The sequence below is a fragment of the Meleagris gallopavo genome, chromosome 16, assembly GCF_000146605.3.
Source record: "Meleagris gallopavo isolate NT-WF06-2002-E0010 breed Aviagen turkey brand Nicholas breeding stock chromosome 16, Turkey_5.1, whole genome shotgun sequence".
Lineage (NCBI taxonomy): Eukaryota > Metazoa > Chordata > Aves > Galliformes > Phasianidae > Meleagris > Meleagris gallopavo.
In genome coordinates this window covers 8447587-8465190 of record NC_015026.2, presented here as the reverse complement: position 1 = coordinate 8465190, position 17604 = coordinate 8447587, and the positions used below count along the sequence as shown (strand labels likewise).

The 17604-nt window shown below is 61.5% G+C and overlaps 2 protein-coding genes across 2 annotated transcripts; one reads left to right on the top strand and one right to left on the bottom strand.

Annotated features, from left to right (window-relative positions):
* The first annotated feature begins 6 nt into the window (after positions 1 to 6).
* On the top strand, positions 7 to 8475 carry FLII (FLII actin remodeling protein). Its single transcript, XM_010719825.2, has 30 exons — positions 7 to 50; positions 587 to 697; positions 1219 to 1290; positions 1442 to 1522; positions 1732 to 1817; positions 1962 to 2123; positions 2204 to 2307; positions 2385 to 2560; positions 2666 to 2823; positions 2951 to 3035; positions 3225 to 3372; positions 3451 to 3584; positions 3665 to 3877; positions 3952 to 4131; positions 4203 to 4285; positions 4371 to 4445; positions 4645 to 4728; positions 4798 to 4969; positions 5047 to 5151; positions 5364 to 5555; positions 5645 to 5833; positions 5918 to 6057; positions 6152 to 6377; positions 6667 to 6821; positions 6913 to 6973; positions 7058 to 7186; positions 7282 to 7388; positions 7607 to 7712; positions 7789 to 7854; positions 7947 to 8475. The coding sequence occupies exons 2-30, from the start codon at positions 617 to 619 to the stop codon at positions 8079 to 8081; spliced, it is 3705 nt and encodes a 1234-aa protein (XP_010718127.2). The 5' UTR covers positions 7 to 50; positions 587 to 616; the 3' UTR covers positions 8082 to 8475.
* A 117-nt stretch (positions 8476 to 8592) lies between these two features.
* Positions 8593 to 17574, bottom strand: LLGL1 (LLGL scribble cell polarity complex component 1). The gene is given in 23 exon segments (XM_010719566.3): positions 8593 to 9746; positions 9854 to 9933; positions 10024 to 10147; positions 10346 to 10437; positions 10541 to 10655; positions 10745 to 10955; positions 10957 to 11010; positions 11200 to 11483; positions 11571 to 11724; positions 11805 to 11958; positions 12028 to 12320; positions 12465 to 12569; positions 12885 to 13038; positions 13371 to 13438; positions 13518 to 13735; positions 13834 to 13991; positions 14087 to 14141; positions 14252 to 14387; positions 14476 to 14638; positions 14721 to 14879; positions 15641 to 15756; positions 15836 to 15917; positions 16766 to 17574. Coding segments are annotated over 22 exon segments (3054 nt in total). The 5' UTR covers positions 16846 to 17574; the 3' UTR covers positions 8593 to 9746; position 9854.
* Between the last annotated feature and the right edge of the window lie 30 nt (positions 17575 to 17604).

Sequence of the window (17604 nt, the reverse complement as noted above, 5' to 3'; positions counted from 1 at the left end):
GGGTGCTGCCCTTCGTCCGCGGCGTCGACCTCAGCGGTAACGACTTCAAGGTGCGGGGGGAGCGCCGGGAGCGGTACCCGGCTTAGGGGCGGGCGGGGTGCGGGGAGAGTCGGGGGCAGTGCCGTAGTGCTGGGAAGGGCAGTCAGGCCTGTCCGCTCCCCGCCGGGCCCGGAGATCCCGGAGGTCCTCGCGTAGGGCCGATCAGTCCCAGCTGATCGGCCCTACGTGGTCCTGGCCCCTGGGGCGCCTAACAGGCCCTGCTGTATGAGGGGAACTTGGGGACACCCACCCCTGGGATCCTGGAAAGCCGGGAGGTGTCAGCCCCCAGTCTTTGTCCACTAGGGCCAGGTGATGTCATTCCTAAGTCCCAGTCCTGTACGGTTGGATGACCTCAGTCCCCAGATCCCAATCCCATAAGGCTGGATGATCCCGTCCTTAAATGCCATTCCTATGGGGCTGGGTGATCTCCCAATCCCAATGCCATAGTGCTGGGTGATCTGCCCCTCAGCAGCCCTACAGCACCAGCCCTATTTCTCCCTTGTCACCCCACGGGTCACGCTGTTCTCTCACCCTCATGCCCTCCCAGGGTGGCTACTTCCCAGAGCATGTGAAGGCGATGACCAGCCTGCGCTGGCTGAAGCTGAACCGTACAGGGCTCTGCTACCTGCCCGAGGAGCTCGCTGCCCTGCAGAAGCTGGTGAGCAGGCAGGGGATGGGGCTCTTGGGGGGGCTGCGGAGCCAAGAACCTGCTGTCTGCCTGCCTCATGTGCCAGTGTCTAATAATAGGGCTGAGCGAGGAAGTGTGGTTGAAACTGGATGCAAGAGTTGTTAGGAAAGGGGCTGAGACAGGGGTGTGCTGGGTTTCACCTTGTTTTCTTAGCAAACCAGACCAGAAACCACACTTTCTTCCTCTGCCTGTTAATAGAAGGGAAGGGTGAAAGTTTATGGAGAGAATTAAGGGTTTGGGCTCTTTTAGCAAAGGAAAAAAAATAAAAAAGCAATAGCCAGCAGCTGCCTGGCATTGTTCCCTGGCAGCTCGAGTTCTGTGCCTTGCCCTTGGTGGAGCCCATGGTTGAGCTTTGCTCTGGTGGTGCTACAGCATGTTATGGATGTGCTGGAGGCCCCCAGCCAGTTTGGGATCGCAGCAGCCCTGTGCGAGTCAGGGCTGAACTCTGCTCCCCTCGCTACTTACTGGGGCTTTGTCCTGCTTCCCTGCAGGAACACCTGTCCGTCAGCCACAACAGCCTTACCACGCTTCATGGCGAGCTGTCCAGCCTGCCTTGCCTCCGGGTGAGTGTCCCATTGTGTATCCAATGCAACGGGGATGCTGTCCTCAAGCATCTCTTGGCCACACAAGGGTGGCCACTGGCTCTCCTGGGGGGCTCAGCAGGTGCTGGAGCCAGGTGATGGCTGCAGTCATTTCTTTCTGTCCACTTTGAAGGCAATCGTGGCACGTGCCAACAGCCTGAAGAACTCAGGAGTCCCCGATGACATCTTCCAGCTGGAGGACCTCTCGGTGCTGGTAAGTGCTGAGTCTCCATGCTGCTCTTTCCCACAGTAAGAGCTTCAGCCTGGGCTCCTGGTCCTGTTCATTTGTGCCCTTTGAAGACGCACTTGGGACTGAAGAGCATCTGGAGCATGGTCCCAGAGTTGCCACATGGTCCTTGGGGGTGGGTGGTAACTGTGAGATGGAGGACCCATCCCAGGACTGAGGATGCTTTCATCCCCCAGGACCTGAGCCGCAATGATCTGACTGAGTGTCCCCGGGAGCTGGAGAATGCCAAGAACATGCTGGTGCTCAACCTGGGCCACAACAGGTGGGGCTCCTGGCAGCACAACTCCCCCTGACCACGAACACATCCACCTGTCACCTCCACTCCCCACTTCACTTTGGGTCCCCCTCTCTGGGTTGGATTCAGTGCACATCCAGGGCCACCCTGAAGGTTCCCATGTCCCCGCAGCATCGAGACCATCCCCAACCAGCTTTTCATCAACCTCACGGACCTGCTCTACCTTGACCTGAGCAACAACAAGCTGGAGAGCCTCCCACCACAGATGAGACGGCTGGTGCACCTCCAGACCCTCATCCTCAATGACAACCCCCTGCTGCATGCACAGCTGCGGTACGGCTCCATTTTGTGGCTTGTTCCCAAGATATTGGAGCCACGCTGGGCCGTACCCTGATGCTATCTCTGCGACACAGGCAGCTCCCGGCAATGACAGCTCTGCAGACCCTGCACCTGCGGAACACACAGCGCACGCAGAGCAACCTGCCCACCAGCCTGGAGAGCCTGGTCAACCTGGCAGGTAGGGCTGCGTTGGGGCGTTGCATCGGGGCTGTCCTGGTGTGTGTCCTGGTGGCCTCAGCTCCGTTTGTTCCCCAGATGTGGACCTGTCCTGCAACAACCTCAGCCGTGTTCCTGAGTGCCTCTATACACTGGGCAGCCTGCGGCGCCTCAACCTCAGCAGCAACCAGATCACCGAGCTGTCCCTCTGCATCGACCAGTGGACACAGCTGGAGACCCTCAACCTGTCCCGCAATGAGCTCACCTCCCTGCCTGTGCGTGTCATCCCCATTCCTCCATCATGTCCCCACCCCTCCATCATGTCCCTGCTGTGGCTGTGGTGCCAGATCTCACCCCCCACCTCCCCCTCCCTTCCCCAGTCGGCCATCTGCAAGCTGACCAAGCTGAAGAAGATGTACCTCAACTCCAACAAGCTCGACTTTGACGGGATCCCCTCAGGCATTGGCAAGCTCTCCAACCTGGAGGAGTTCATGGCAGCCAACAACAACCTGGAGCTCATCCCTGAGAGCTTGTGCAGGTAGAGGGCAGCCTCCAATCAGATTTGCACTGTCCCCATGAGCTGGAGCTGGGAGGTGACAGGGGTGGAGGGTCCTGAAGAATGCAACCCTGGCCCAGCCCTATCTCAGCATCCCCCTACCTCACAGGTGTTCCAAGCTGCGGAAGCTAGTGCTGAACAAGAACCGCTTGGTGACGCTGCCAGAGGCCATCCACTTCCTGACAGATGTGGAGGTGAGAGCCCAGCACCCTGTGTGCTTCTGGGGCCCAAGTGATGGGGTGAGGGTAGGGCACTGCCTGCAGCCTGGCACATGGCCCCCCATCACCTCCCCAAAGCTCGCAGTGCTCTGAGCTCTCCCATTCTACCCCCCATCCTTGATGTCTCCGTGCCCAAAGCACTGAGGACTCCCATCCCCTTGTCAGGTCCTGGATGTGCGCGAGAACCCCAACCTGGTGATGCCCCCGAAGCCAGCAGAGCGGACGTCGGAGTGGTACAACATCGACTTCTCTCTGCAGAACCAGCTTCGCCTGGCTGGAGCATCACCAGCCACCGTGGCAGCCGCTGCAGCAGGCAAGTAGACAAGGAGGCATGGCTCTGTGCCATGCCTGGGGGGTCCCACTGCCTCTCACCCCATCCCATTGTCCCCAGGGAGCAGCACCAAGGACCCGCTGGCCCGCAAGATGCGCCTGCGGCGGCGCAAGGACTCAGCCCAGGATGACCAAGCCAAGCAGGTGCTGAAGGGGATGTCAGATGTGGCCCAGGAGAAGAACAAGAAGATAGAGGTAAGTCTGCAGCCAGCCCTGTCACACCACGGAGTGTCCTACCTGGGTGACCCATCCCTGGGTGACCCCTGTCCCTGCAGGAGAGTGGTGAAGCGAAGGCACCGGACCTGAAGGCACGCCGCTGGGACCAGGGCCTGGAGAAGCCACAGTTGGACTACTCAGAGTTCTTCAGTGAGGATGTGGGGCAGCTGCCCGGCCTCAGCATCTGGCAGATCGAGAACTTTGTGCCCACGCTGGTGGATGATGCCTTCTATGGGAAGTTCTACGAGGCCGATTGCTACATCGTGCTTAAGGTACACGAAGGGAACGGGGCTCGCTGTGTCCCCAGGACTTTTGGCAGCCCTTCTCACACCCTGTCCCTCCACAGACCTTCCTGGACGAGAATGGCTCCCTCAGCTGGGAGATCTACTACTGGATCGGGCAGGAGGCCACTCTGGACAAGAAGGCATGCTCTGCCATCCACGCCGTCAACCTGCGCAACTACCTGGGGGCTGAGTGCCGCTGTATCCGTGAGGAGATGGGGGATGAGAGTGATGAGTTCCTCCAGGTGAGGCTATCTCAGTGCTCCCCCACAGCCCCCAGCCTTCCCCACCCTCATCCCCTGTTCTTTGCCCCCAGGTTTTTGATAATGACATCTCCTATATCGAGGGTGGCACAGCCAGCGGGTTCTTCACTGTTGAGGACACACAGTATGTCACCAGGTAGGGCCGGGGGCAGGCAGTTGGGAGGGGTACACACAGGGCAGGTGTTGCCTCATGTTCAACCAGGGCTGTCTCTCTCTTCCAGGCTGTACCGTGTCTATGGGAAGAAGAACATCAAGCTGGAGCCAGTGGCACTGAAAGGGACATCCCTAGACCCCCGGTGAGCAGGGAAAGAGCGAGGGGACATATGGGACCCTAAAAAGGGACAGGGAGCCAGGTCCAAGCCAAGACAGAGTGGCTGCAGCTTTAGGGTAGAAATGAGCTGCCTTTCTGTAAGACCAGGGATTCAGACTTTGCATGGGGAGGACAGTGGTGCATCCTGCTCCCTTCCTCACTTGCTCTATGTCCATGTTCTCCAGCTTTGTCTTCCTCCTGGACCACGGCCTGGAGCTTTATGTATGGCGGGGCAGCCGGGCCACGCTGAGCAGCACCACCAAGGCCAGGTAGGGGCTGGGAACCTAGGCTGGGGACCCGGGGTACTGGGGAGCCCACTTCAGCCCACGCTCCCACAGGCTCTTCGCTGAGAAGATCAACAAGAACGAGCGCAAGGGCAAAGCAGAGATCACACTGCTCTGCCAGGGCCAGGAGAGCCCTGAGTTCTGGGAGGTGCTGGGGGGACAGCCCGAAGAGATCCAGCCCTGTGTTCCCGATGACTTCCAGCCCCACAAGCCCAAGCTGTACAAGGTGAGGAGCTGCCACCCTCTGTGGGATCATCACTGTGCCGTGGCCATCCTCACCCTGTGTCCCTGTTTTCTCTGCAGGTTGGCTTGGGGCTGGGTTACCTGGAGCTGCCCCAGATCAACTACAAGTTGTCAGTAGAGCACAAGAAGAGGCTGAAGGCCGATCTGATGCCTGAGATGCGCCTGGTAGGGCATAGGATGGGGCAGGGGGGGGTCTCCTGTTATGACCTATGAGATGGGTTCTGCTCTCTCCTTGCTCCAGCCATGCTCTGGGGCAGGCTCAACCAGTGGTATCCTGGGTGCAGGATGTTCTGCTTGTCTCAGCTGGCCTTGAGGAGTTTTCCAGCCTGGGAAAAACTCAGGAGGTACCTGACCGTATCTCCGCTTTGTGTCCCCAGCTGCAGAGCCTGTTGGACACCAAGAACGTGTACATCCTGGACTGCTGGTCTGATGTCTTTATCTGGATTGGGAGGAAGTCGTCACGGCTGGTGCGAGCAGCAGCACTGAAGCTGAGCCAGGAGCTGTGTGGGATGCTGCACCGCCCCAAGCATGCCATGGTCACACGGAACCTGGAGGGCACCGAGTGCCAGGTGGGGGGGACACAGATCTGAAGGGCAGAGATGGGGCTGCACCTGGGGCCTTCTGCTCCCTCTCCTCACCTCGCATCTTCCGTGTTTAGGTGTTCAAATCCAAGTTCAAGAACTGGGATGATGTCCTGCAAGTGGACTACACCCGCAACGCTGAGAACGTGCTGCAGGAGGGCGGCCTGGCTGGCAAGGTGCGCAAGGACGCCGAGAAGAAGGACCAGATGAAGGCTGACCTCACCGCACTCTTCCTGCCCCGGCAGCCCCCCATGCCCCTGAATGAGGTAGGGCTGGGGATGCCCACATGTCCCCATGGTGGCAGCAGGCCCAGAGCTCCATGTGCTGACCGAACACATGGGGATTTGCAGGCAGAGCAGCTGATGGAGGAGTGGAATGAGGACCTGGACGGAATGGAGGGCTTCGTGCTGGAAGGCAAGAAATTTGCACGGCTGCCTGAGGAGGAGTTTGGCCATTTCCACACACATGACTGCTACGTCTTCCTCTGCAGGTGAGCCAGTTTATCCTTTCTGGGGCTGCTGAGCTCCTGCATCCCCCATCGCCCTGCCCAGGTTCCCCCCCCTCACTCCTGTCCCTGCACTCAGATACTGGGTGCCAGTAGAATATGAGGAGGAGGAGGAAAAGAGAAAGAAGACTGAAGGAAAAGAGGAAGAGGAGGGTGAGGAAGAAGAGGAGGAGAAACAACCTGAAGAAGACTTCCAGTGCATCGTATACTTCTGGCAGGGCCGCGAGGCCTCCAACATGGGCTGGCTCACCTTTACCTTCAGCCTGCAGAAGAAATTTGAGAGTCTCTTCCCTGGCAAGCTAGAGGTGAGAGCCTGTGCTGGGATCCCCTGTACTGCCTACAGGGAACTGCTCCCTAACCCAGCCCAGGAAGCCCCAGCCCCAAGGATCCCCCTGTCCACACCTGGAGGAGGAATATGGGGGCATTCTGCTTGGCCTTGCTGCTCCCCTGTCCCCTATCTCCCCCTGGACAGAGGGCAGGGGGTAGCAGTTAAGATGAAGACGGTGGCACGGAGGTGCCAGCAGCCACTCACACACCTGGAGCTTGGGGTTGTGCTGGGGGCCCCACGCCCCTGCTGACACCCACCTCGCCCAGGTGGTGCGCATGACCCAGCAACAGGAGAACCCCAAGTTCCTGTCACACTTCAAGAGGAGGTTTGTCATCCACCGGGGCAAGCGGAAGGAGAAGGCCAGCCCGCCCCAGCCCAGCCTGTACCACATCCGCACCAACGGTGGAGCCCTCTGCACCAGGTCTGTGCCCCCCCTCAACCTGTTGGTGCTGCCCAGGAATGCTGGGGGACCACAACTCCTGCTGCCTGTGCCTCCTGGGCTTCTCTTCTAGGTGCATCCAGATCAACACAGACGCTGGGCTGCTCAACTCTGAGTTCTGCTTCATCCTCAAGGTACTGCCTGAGGCTGAGCATCTTCTCCCAGCAACAAGGGGGCTCAGCCACACATCCCCTACCCCAACGTTTCGCTCTCCCCAGGTCCCATTTGAAAGCACAGACAACCAGGGCATTGTCTACACCTGGGTGGGCCGAGCTGCTGACCCTGATGAGGCCAAGCTGGCTGAGGACATCATGAACAACATGTTTGATGACTCCTACAGCAAGCAGGTGACAGGATTGGGGCTGTTGGGCTCAGCACCAACTTACCTGAGAGCAGTGAGGGATGGAGGAACTCAGCCTTGACACTACCCTTGTTCTCACAGGTGATCAACGAGGGAGAAGAGCCTGAAAACTTCTTCTGGGTGGGCATCGGGAGCCAGAAGCCTTATGATGAAGATGCTGAATACATGAAGCACTCCCGGCTCTTCAGGTGGGTTCTGGCTCAGGACATGCTTGTCCCATTCCATGTCCCAGAGTGACACACCAGCCTTCACTAGGGGCTTTTGCCTCTGGGCTCCCCAAGATGGGCAAAGCTTCTCTCCCCACTGTCTGTCTGTTTGGGCCATAGGGTGCCCACGGATAACTTCTCTGTCACTGAGTGCTGACGACTTCGTGCCACTGATGCACTCTCCTCTGGCTCCCCTTTAGGTGCTCCAACGAGAAAGGCTATTTTGCCGTGTCAGAGAAGTGTTCTGATTTCTGCCAGGATGACCTGGCTGATGATGACATCATGCTGCTGGACAATGGGCAGGAGGTGAGCAGGGTGTCTGGGAGGCTGCACGGTGCCCACCCAGATCCACAGCTGAGCCCATCTGCACATCCTTCCGCAGGTTTACATGTGGGTGGGCACCCAGACCAGCCAGGTGGAGATCAAGCTGAGCCTCAAAGCGTGCCAGGTAAGGCCCTGCGTGTTGAATTCGGGCACCTCCATCACCCCTCGGGTCTCTCTTCCATTCCTGGTGGGCTCTGATCGTGTCCCATGCCCCAGGTCTACATCCAACACATGCGCTCCAAGGACCCCACGCGGCCCCGCAAGCTGCGGTTGGTGCGGAAAGGCAACGAGCCCTGGCCCTTCACCCGCTGCTTCCACGCCTGGAGTGTCTTCCGTAAGCCCCCAGCATAAGGGCCTGGGGGAGTGGAACACCCCACACTGAACCCCCCCCAGCATTCGGCACCACTCATGCCTGCGCTCAACCGCTGGATCCGCTTCTCTCTGAGCTGGGGCCACTGGGGGGCATTGGGGTGTCCCTATCCTCCCTTCTCCTGGCTCCTTCCCCTCTTTAGGGGCACATGGGGGAGTGCAGGGCCCTGCCTCTGTCCTGCTCAATGCTGTTCCAAAGCAGCAACAAGCTCCCTCCAGCTGGGGAGCAGGGGGAGGATGCTTTGCTAAAGAGCACTGGGGGATTAGCGAGGGGCTCTCACCTTTTTTTGTGGTCCTGGAGAGATAGGACCAACCCCAAATGAGGCTGGCCTATCAGTATCCTATCAATAAAGGCTGCATTGTCACCGTGCAATCATGCCAGACTCTGACTGTGCTCGTCTGGATCCCACATGGGGGCACAGCAGCCCCTGAGCCCATCCTGTGTCACTCGCCCCAGGCAGCTGAGGTCCCCCAACATTCACATGGCTGGCAGTTGATATTAAATGCTTTATTTTCAATATTAAAAACCAGTATTTTTAATAACTAAACAATGCTAAATTCATCTTACCAAAAAAAAAAAAAAAAACGGGAGGGGGTAGGGATTTACTACCAGGGACACTACAGCCCCAGCCAGGACAGGGCCTGGGGCAGCGCTGCCTCTCCCGGCCCCCCTGGCCCAGACCAGACGTACCGCAAAAGAGAGGAGATGGGGGGAGGGGGGCCAAGAAAGGGCCCTGGGAATCCCCACAACGAGATGGGCGGGCACCAGGCTGAGCCCCGCAGGGACAGAGCCACATCTACACAGCCCCTGCAGAGATGGGGAGCCCAGCAGGAATTTGGCACAGTGACACCCCCAGGGAATGGCAGGGGGTTGCACAGGGTTGGGAGCCGGCATCATGCCCCTGTCCTCCCGTCCCCCAGCATGATCCCATCCCAAACCCATCCGTGGCAGGAATTAGTGTCAGAAAGGAGCAGCAGGCAGGGAGCCCAGCCTGGAGAATAGCCCTTGGAGAAACCACTATGAGAAAAAGGCCACCTGTGACCCCCTCCCCCCTCCCCGAGCCCTGCAGGACCCCGCTGGGGAGCAGCAGAAGGACAGGAGGGTCCCAGGAAGGGGACAGTCCCCATGTGGCAGCCCGGACCCTCGTGGCACTCAGAGGAGGGGCTGTAAACTGCAGGGAGCCGGGCATGTAAACAGAGACAGGGGTCTGGGGGGGCTGTGCTGGAGGCTCCCAGCCCCCCCATTTGTTCTGTGCCTCCCTCAGGGACCAAAACCAGGAGGCATATTGGGGGGGCAAAAGCCATCACAGCCTTCCTTCCCTCCCCACCAGCAGCATCCCCTGGGCTGGGGGCTCTGGAGCAGAGAACAGCTACACCGGACCATGTGGGGAAAAAAAAAAGAAAAAAGATCTTCCCCGGGAAGAGTTTGTGCAACACGCTCCCTCCCCTCTCGGGGCCAGCCTGGGGGGTCTGGGGCCGGCAGCCAGGCAAGGAGGTGTGGGGGGAGCGTGTCGGAGCCGGGGCGCAGATGTTAGAGAGGAGACGAGTCTACGTTACACCGAGGGGGCCGGGGGGTCCAGTCATGTCACGCATCCCGGGAATCCGAACACTGAGATGGGCCGGGGGGGCTGCGGGCATCGGCGATGCCTATGGGAGACACAGTCCCTAAGCTCGGGGATGCGGCCCCTGGGGTGCAGGGCCAAAAATGGGATGAAAAGGAACCCCCACCCCCAAGGACACCGTCCCCCACACACCTCACTTGATGAGGATGCCCGCGGGTCGCATCTCGTCCTCGCTGGTGTTCCTCATGTTCCTTTCCACCTCCTCTGAGGATCTGGGGGAGATGAACCAGATGCAGCCGGGGCTCTCCTGAGCCCCCTCAGAGCTGCCAGAAGCACTCAGAGGTGCTCCTCCCACAACATACGCCAGGAAATCCTTCACTTCCTCCACCGTGATGTCCCCAGTGGTGTCCAGCGGGTTCTCCATGCTGCTGTTAGGAGAGTCGACGGAGCCAGGCGAGAAGGTGGCCTGGCGCTCCTCCGGGGACCCTGGGGAGCCACAGGGGGGGATGGAGATCCCAGAGCCTTCATCCCCACAAACCCCATGGTTGGAGTAGAAGGGACCCCACAGCACCAGCCCCTGCCATGGGCTAGTTGCCCCCCACCAGATCAGCTCTCCCTAAGAACAGAAAATGATGCCCAGCTCCAGAGCGCATCCTCCCCCCGCTGTGTCCCTTTCCCACTCACGGTCACTGTCAGCAGGGGAATGGTTGGCCTCGGGGCTGTGTGGGACGTGTGTGCCATTGGCTTGCTGCACCTTCGGAGTCACCGCTGAGTTGCTGGAAGGAAACACAGGGAGAGGTCAGTGCTGGTGGCACAACGCAGGGATGGGCATCAATGGGGTGCCTCCATAGGGAGTGAGGAGCCCTCGGCCTGACCCACCTGAGGCACGAGGTGTCCTGCAGCCGGGACACCTCCAGGCAGCACAGCGGCTCTGTCACATTCCTGGCGCTCAAGGAGAAGCGCTCGAACTCGGACGGCGAAATCAAGTAGAAACCTGCAGCGTGGGGGGACAGAGAGCATCAGGGAGCACCCAGGGGCTGCAGAGGTGGGGGACGCTGAGGCCGTGCGGAGCTGAGCCCTCACCCTGCCCGTGCTTGGTGAAGACGCAGGAGGCGATGCCGCTGATGTCCTCTTTGCGGATGCAGCTGTAGTGCACTTGTGGCCGCAGGGCGGGCACAGTGAAGATGTGGATGTCGCCCAGGTTGGTGAGGCAGGCCAGGCAGTTCTCCACGCGCTCCTCGGCGCCGGTGCTGGCCAGGCTGACCAGGGCCACCTTCCGCACCCGGCAGCCCTCCATGCGCAGTCAGCTTGAACTTGGTCTTGGCGCTGACTTTGGGCAGCGTGAAGACCTGGGGAGGGGCGAGAAGGGCAAGAGGAGTCAGAGCAGCCCCAGACAACACTCAGCAAAAGTGCCTCAAAAGTCACCCATCCCTCTGGTCACTCCAGCCAGGATGCTCCTCCATGTACTGGTGCAGAAGGGGACACCCAGAGCAGACACGTTGGGGATGTCCGGTCCCATCCTCAGTGCTTATGCTCACCTTGAACTGCTCCTCTGAGGAGATGAGCATGGAGTGGCTGCCCTGCATGTCGGGAGCCTTGGCCAGGTCCCGCGACACCTCGTAGGGCTCCGGCAGTGGGTTCCCCCGGCCGTCCAGCACAGCGATGGCCACCACGGGTGCACGGTGCATCAGCTGGATCTCCTTCCCCAGCACCGCCTCCACCGCCCGCTCTGAAAACTTCTCCTGTGACGGCACCTCCAGGGCGTAGGCGAACACTGAGCCTGAGTTGGTCCCTGCCCACATCGTGGGGCCATGGTGGGTGGCTGCAGGGTGAGAGAGATTAGAAAAAGCGTGAGACAGCTCCTCCCCACGGCACAGCACCGGACTCAGGGCTGCCTGCGGGCTCTCACCATCTCGGAGGAAGGTGTCAGCGAAGTAAAGGCACCGCACCACCCCGGAGAGCGAATCATCAGCCGAGCGGGGCTCGATGCGCCTCTGCACCGGCGTCATCTCCACCTCGGGGGGGCCCGCCTGCTCGGCCAGCTGTGCGTTGGCCTCCTGCACCTTGCAGAGGGGGGAAAGTGGGGGGTCAGCAGCCGCACACATCACACCAGGAGGGGATCGGAGCCCTGCGCTGCGCCCACCTTGCTGGAGGGGCTGCCGGCGTTCAGCCTCTTCTTGCCCGACACCCTGCTCTTACGGATGCGTCGGAAGGACTGCCGCAGGGACTTCTTAAGGGACTTGACGCGGGACAGGGGCCCCTCCATGGCCAGCGAGTCATTGGGGTGCAGCGTACACCTGCAGCACCACCGCTCAGCACCCGGACCCCAGCATGAGGTCCCCTGTCCCTGAACATCGCCGCCTTACCTGGCCAGCACCGAGTTGCGCCGGTGGTAATCAAAGAGCCCAAAGCCGTGGCTGGTACCAAAAGCCACCAGGTTCCACTCGGAGTGCAGGGTGACGGCGGTGACGGCGGCAGGGGGCACACACTGCACCAAGACGCTGGGCTGGAAGCCAGGGGTGAAGGTGATGGGGCCGTTCCGGGGTGCCAGGCGGTCGTGGCCCTTCCAGGTGAAGCCCTCGCGGTCCTGCAGCAGATCCACCGCGGCCACGCTAACGGCATGCTCAGACTTGTCATCGTTTAGCTCCATCACCAGCACCTGCAGGGATGGGACAAGGGGCCGGTGGGGGACATGGAGGGTCCCTGTGCGCTGGCTGCAGAGTGAACCCATGGGTGGGAGCTCTCTTGGGAGAAGGCTGCAGGGATTGGGGTGCCCTGTGTCACCTCGTCCCCCAAGAGCTACCTGCCCAGCTGTGCCAGCCACCACCATCTTGGCTGTGTATTTGCACAGAGCGATCTTCTGGATGCCCAGACGGGGGTCATCGCTGTAGGGATCAAAGCAGCCCACCTGAGGAAAAAGGGAGACGTGTGTCACGCGCCCACGGGACAGCCAGCAGCACTGAGTACCACGCTCAGGGCAGCTCCATCCTCACGCATCCCCAGTGTCCCAGGGTCCCCCTCCTAGGCCAGGGCAGACCCGTGGGTCAGGGCGTGCAGAACAAGCGTCCCTTGTGTCACTGAGGCAGCAGCTGTGCCCTGAGCGAGGGGACACATCCCCACAGTGCAGCTGGGACGGCTCCCACAGGCACATCCCCCCCCAGGCAGAGGGTGCTGGGGGCTGCAGCATGGTGCGTGTGCCTCCTCCAAGCCCTGCGGACATCACCTTGCGGAACGGCGGCCACTCCTCCTCACCCGCCTGGTTGAGGCTGTCGTTGTGCTCACAGTCGGTCTGGAAGATGTTGGCGGTGCCCAGCTTGTACAGCGGCTTCAGTGACACCCCCGAGGCATCCCAGAACCGCACCGTGCCGTCCTCGTGCCTGGGGAAGGGGTGGAGGGACAGGGTGGGGGTGATGCCATTAGCATCTGCGGGGCTAACAAGAGCCGCCTGTGTGCTGGTGGCTGCCGTGCCAGGAGGGGCTGAGCGTGGGGACAGCGCGGTGGTGACATGCTGCTGCCTGGCCACCAAGCTGCACAGTGGGGATTGTCAGCCCAGCAGCACCTCACACATCCTCAGGGCTTCAGCTCCCAGCGTGGGGAAAAAGTCCACCCCACCGCCCCATCCCACTCCCACCACGGGAAGGCTGAGGATGTCCCCTTCCCTCCTCGCACTGAGGTCCCTCCTACATCACAGCCACTCCGAGGCACTCACCCGGTGAGAAGCAGACCCCTCTGCGTGGGCTCCTGGGCCAGGTTCTTCCCTCCATTGATGGGCCAAGCCTGGAGGAGCATTACTAAGCATCACGCCTCTGCGTGCCCTCACAGTCCACGTCCCCTACCCACAGACCCCAGCACTCACTGCAGAGGAGAGACGTGGGCTCTGCTGTTCCCCAGCACTGACAATCCTTTCCCAGAGTTTGAGGGGCACGTTAGAGATGTGGTAGGAGCAGGTGATGGCAGAGGAGTGGAGCGGGGCCAGGTATGGGGCGGGGATGGTGGGCCAGCCTGGCGTCTGCAGGTCAAACACCACTAGCTCCTCCTCCACCAGCACCACCAGGGCACGGGGGTTCTCAAAGCCTTGTTGGATGAGGAAAAAAAGAAAAAAAAAGAAAAAAGGGATGAAGGTAATGGAAACCCCAACCCAGGGACCGTAGGGTTGGTGCCACAGGACATACCTCCCTCCGGCACCACGGGGTCCTGCACTGTGAAGAAGTCGATGATGCGGGAGGTGAAGTCCAGCGTGGCGAGTCTCTGGCCCTGCACCACACTGACGCAGTGCCGGTCGCCGTAGCTGGCCCGAGGCATGCCGCCACTGAAGATGATGAAGGGGTTGCTGTGGGGGAAAGCAGATAGTCAAGGCTCCATGGAGGCATTTTTGCCCCTGCACCAAACCCCCCAGCACCGCATGCCCCCATCACCATCACCTACCCTGACTCACACGTCCGCCACAGGATTTTGCTGATGGCTTTGCATGGGAACGGACCTGAAACGAAGGTCGTGCCACATTTACAACTCTCAAACCATAATGTGATCCCAAAGCCCAGAGCCCACACGTGCCCCTCGGGAGGGATTTGGGGGCAGGTGCCCACGCACCGTAGGGGATGGTGGCCATGACGGGCTGCTGGGTGCGCTGCCCGCTGCCTCCCACTGCCCACACCAAGTAGCTGCCATCACTGTGTGAGCTGACGACGTTCTTCCCGCTATGCTCCCAGGCCAGGCTCTCCAGCTGCTGCGAAAAGGGGACAGCGGGGGTTTGGGACCCAGGGAGGGAGCAGGGTGAATCCCTCCCCATTAAGGAGCCAGTCTGGCCCAGGTACCTGGTTCCCGAGGAAGAGATGCTGCACAGTGCGCGTGCTCTGGTCCCACAGGGCCACCAGTCCCCGGCTGTACCCGATCAGCAGCCTCCCAGCATCCTGGGGGTGCTCCTGGATGGATTCCACTGGCCCCAGTGCCTTCCCGCAGCGGTAATCATCGGGCACGCTGCACAGGAGAGAGTAGTGGGGTAAGGGAGGGGGGGGAATGGTCAGGAATTGAGGCTTTAGGGTGCAGGACCGGTGCTCACCTTTGTAGGATCTCATCCTGGAGGAGGGTTTTGTCTTCCAGCAGCATGAGGGCAGGCAGTGCAAGGAAGTACACTGCTCCACCCTCAGTGCCCAGGCAGGCCACAGTGCCCGAGGACGTGGGAAGGATCACCGTCACCCGCGTGATGCTGGGGGAGCAGCTGTGGGGAGAGCAGGGCTGTGTCAGCTGTGTGACCCCAATGCCAGGACGGATACCCCAAGAGTCCCCCATCCTGCCCCAGCATCACTCCAATGGGGATGGGAATGGTGTGCAGGGACAGCAGCCAGGCTGCTCGGTCACCACTATCAGCATCGGTGGTGACAGGCAATTATTGAGCCATTATTTACAGCCTGAGATCAGGCAGCATGGAAAACAGAGACCTTCACCAGAGAGGACACACAAATCAAGGGTCCCCCTGAGACCCTGAGCCACTGCAGGGCCACGTGGCTTTCACCATGGCCAGAACCAGGGCAGGGGGGAGGGAATGATTTGGCCAAGGTTCTCCCATCCCCTCCAGATCCCCAGTCAAGGTCATCTCAGCCGCAGCCACCCGCTCCCCCACACCGTTCCCAGCACAGGGCCAGTGCCCTTATCACTGCCCAGGTGTGCAGAGCCCGGGAGCTCTGCATCCCAGCGCTCCCACGCCGCAGAGCTGCTCCGCTCCATCCCGCTCCACGTTTCCCCCCTCCCCTCTTTAAGCAAAACAATCGGCGCAAACCCTGCAGCCAAGCCAAGCCTCACCCCGGCACGGAGCCGGGTGTAAACTCTGGCAGACCTCACCCACCACCGCCCCAACGCGCCCGGTGAGGAAATGAGCATCACCGCCCACAGCGGGGTCACCCCACGGGGACGGAAGCCGGATGGGAGCCCCCAATCCCCAGCACAGCACAGGGCAGGAGGAGGAGCGGCGCAGCGCCTGACCCGGGGCGTGCGGGCAGCCCGAAGCTGCGCGTCTCCTCCAGGTGGGAGCAGCCCTCCTTCTGGTAGATCTCCCACAGGTGCAGCGAGTTGTCATCCAGCAGGGACAGCAGCCAGCCCTGGGCAGGGGGGAACAGTGGGTGAGCACAGGGGCCACCGCCAGGGTTCAGCGGGACCCCCCCATACCTCCCCACCTACCTGCCCAGTCAGGAAGTGCAGCTGGGTGACAGTGGCCGTCTCCTTGTGCAAACCCGTCAGCTCCACACCAGGCGCACCATACCTGGGGGGGGGCATTAAGGAAAAAAAAAAGAAAGAAAAAAAAGAAAAAGCAACAAAAAGCAGCAAAAAACAGCACAGCCCCACCTGAGCTCTGCTTGGATGCCACTCAACCAGCACCCCTGCTTAACCTGAACCCAGGTTAACCCCCCCCATTGCAGCCGAACCCCTCCCGCTCCACCCCACACACGTCCCCCAATCCCTCACCGAGGGTCACCAAGCAACGGCCCTCCGGCTCGCGTTGCTGGGAGCAACCCGCGCTGCCGCCAGCCGCTGTGCTCATCCCGCTGCTCCCCCGCCCGCTTCCTGCCCCCAGCCCACCCCAGCCCCGAGCACAGAGGGCCCCGAGCGGCCCTGCACAGCAGCGAGCCGGAGGGTTTGCAGCTGGGGCCGAGGAAATGAGGTTGGATGGTGCTGAGCTGGAGGCCCCAGCGCTCGGCTTTGGGGTGGGACGCGTCCCGCACTCCCCCCCAGCCCAGAGCGTGGGACCACAACGGGATGGATCCAGAGATCCCCGGTCCCGTTTGGCCGCCCTGCTGTAGCGGGCCGGGGAGCCCACATGCAGGGACGGCCCCAATTAGCCACGCTCGCTCGGGCACGGACAATGTCCGCAGCGCTGGGAGCTCTTGGGGCCCTCAGCTTTCCCATGGGCTCCCCCGGCGCAGCGGGCACGGGGACGCAGCCAACGTCGGTGTGGCACAACTACGGCGCTTCCGACCGCCGCCGCGGGTCAGGATGCGGTTGGCACGCGGCCAGACGGGCACACGAGGGCCGGGCCGGATCCTGGCCTCCGCCACCCCCTTCTTTCTCAGCAGGGTGGGGTTTGGTATGCGCCCGCACGGCCGCACTCACCCAACTGGTCCCGGCTCCTCCATCGGCAACGCCGCTCGGCAGGAAGCGTGGCAGGACCGGCACCGATGCTCAGCGCCCATAACCGCGCAGCGCCCCAAGTGCAAGGAGCCTCCCGGTCCCCAGCTCACTGACCTCACAGCCCTCCCAGCCAGCTGGCTCCATGTTCCCAACCCCGGGCATTGCCCCTCACACCCCAGAGCTGCATGCGGGGCTGGGACGGACGCATCCCTGCAGTGTGGTTTCCGCACACCGCCCCGTGCCCCGCACGCTGCCCTGGGCACGGGGAACCGGCCCGGCGGCTCCGGCAGGTGGGAGCTGTCTGGCAGCGCCGGTGTGGCCGGGCTGGAGCCGCCGTGGCGCAGGGGACGTCCCGGAGGAGCCAGACAGCCGGGTTGGGCCGCGGGAATCAAGGAGTGGGGCAAAAGCACAGCCCCAGGGCAGCCGCCGACCCACGGGGATGGGACATCGCGATGGCACCCAGGCTGCTCACCGCCCCACGGCACAACACCAAAGGGCTCCAAATGGAACCCAACACCCCATCACCAAAACGTGCCGATGGCCAAAAAGCTCTGGGGCACCCAACAGCAGCGCAGCGCTATAGGGAGACCAAGTGCTGGGACCCCCAGGTGGCTGAGGGGACACAGATCGCTGAGGGTGGAGATGGACCCCAAGCATCCTACCCACAGCCGGACCCACACAGCACGGGCAACGGCCAGGACAGCATCAGGATGGGACCAGAGCAGCCCTGGCACTAAAATGCCATCTTTGAGCCAGGAACGCAGCAAGCTGATGGAGGAAGGGAAGCAGGAACAACCCTCCCCTCCAAAAAATCAATTGGG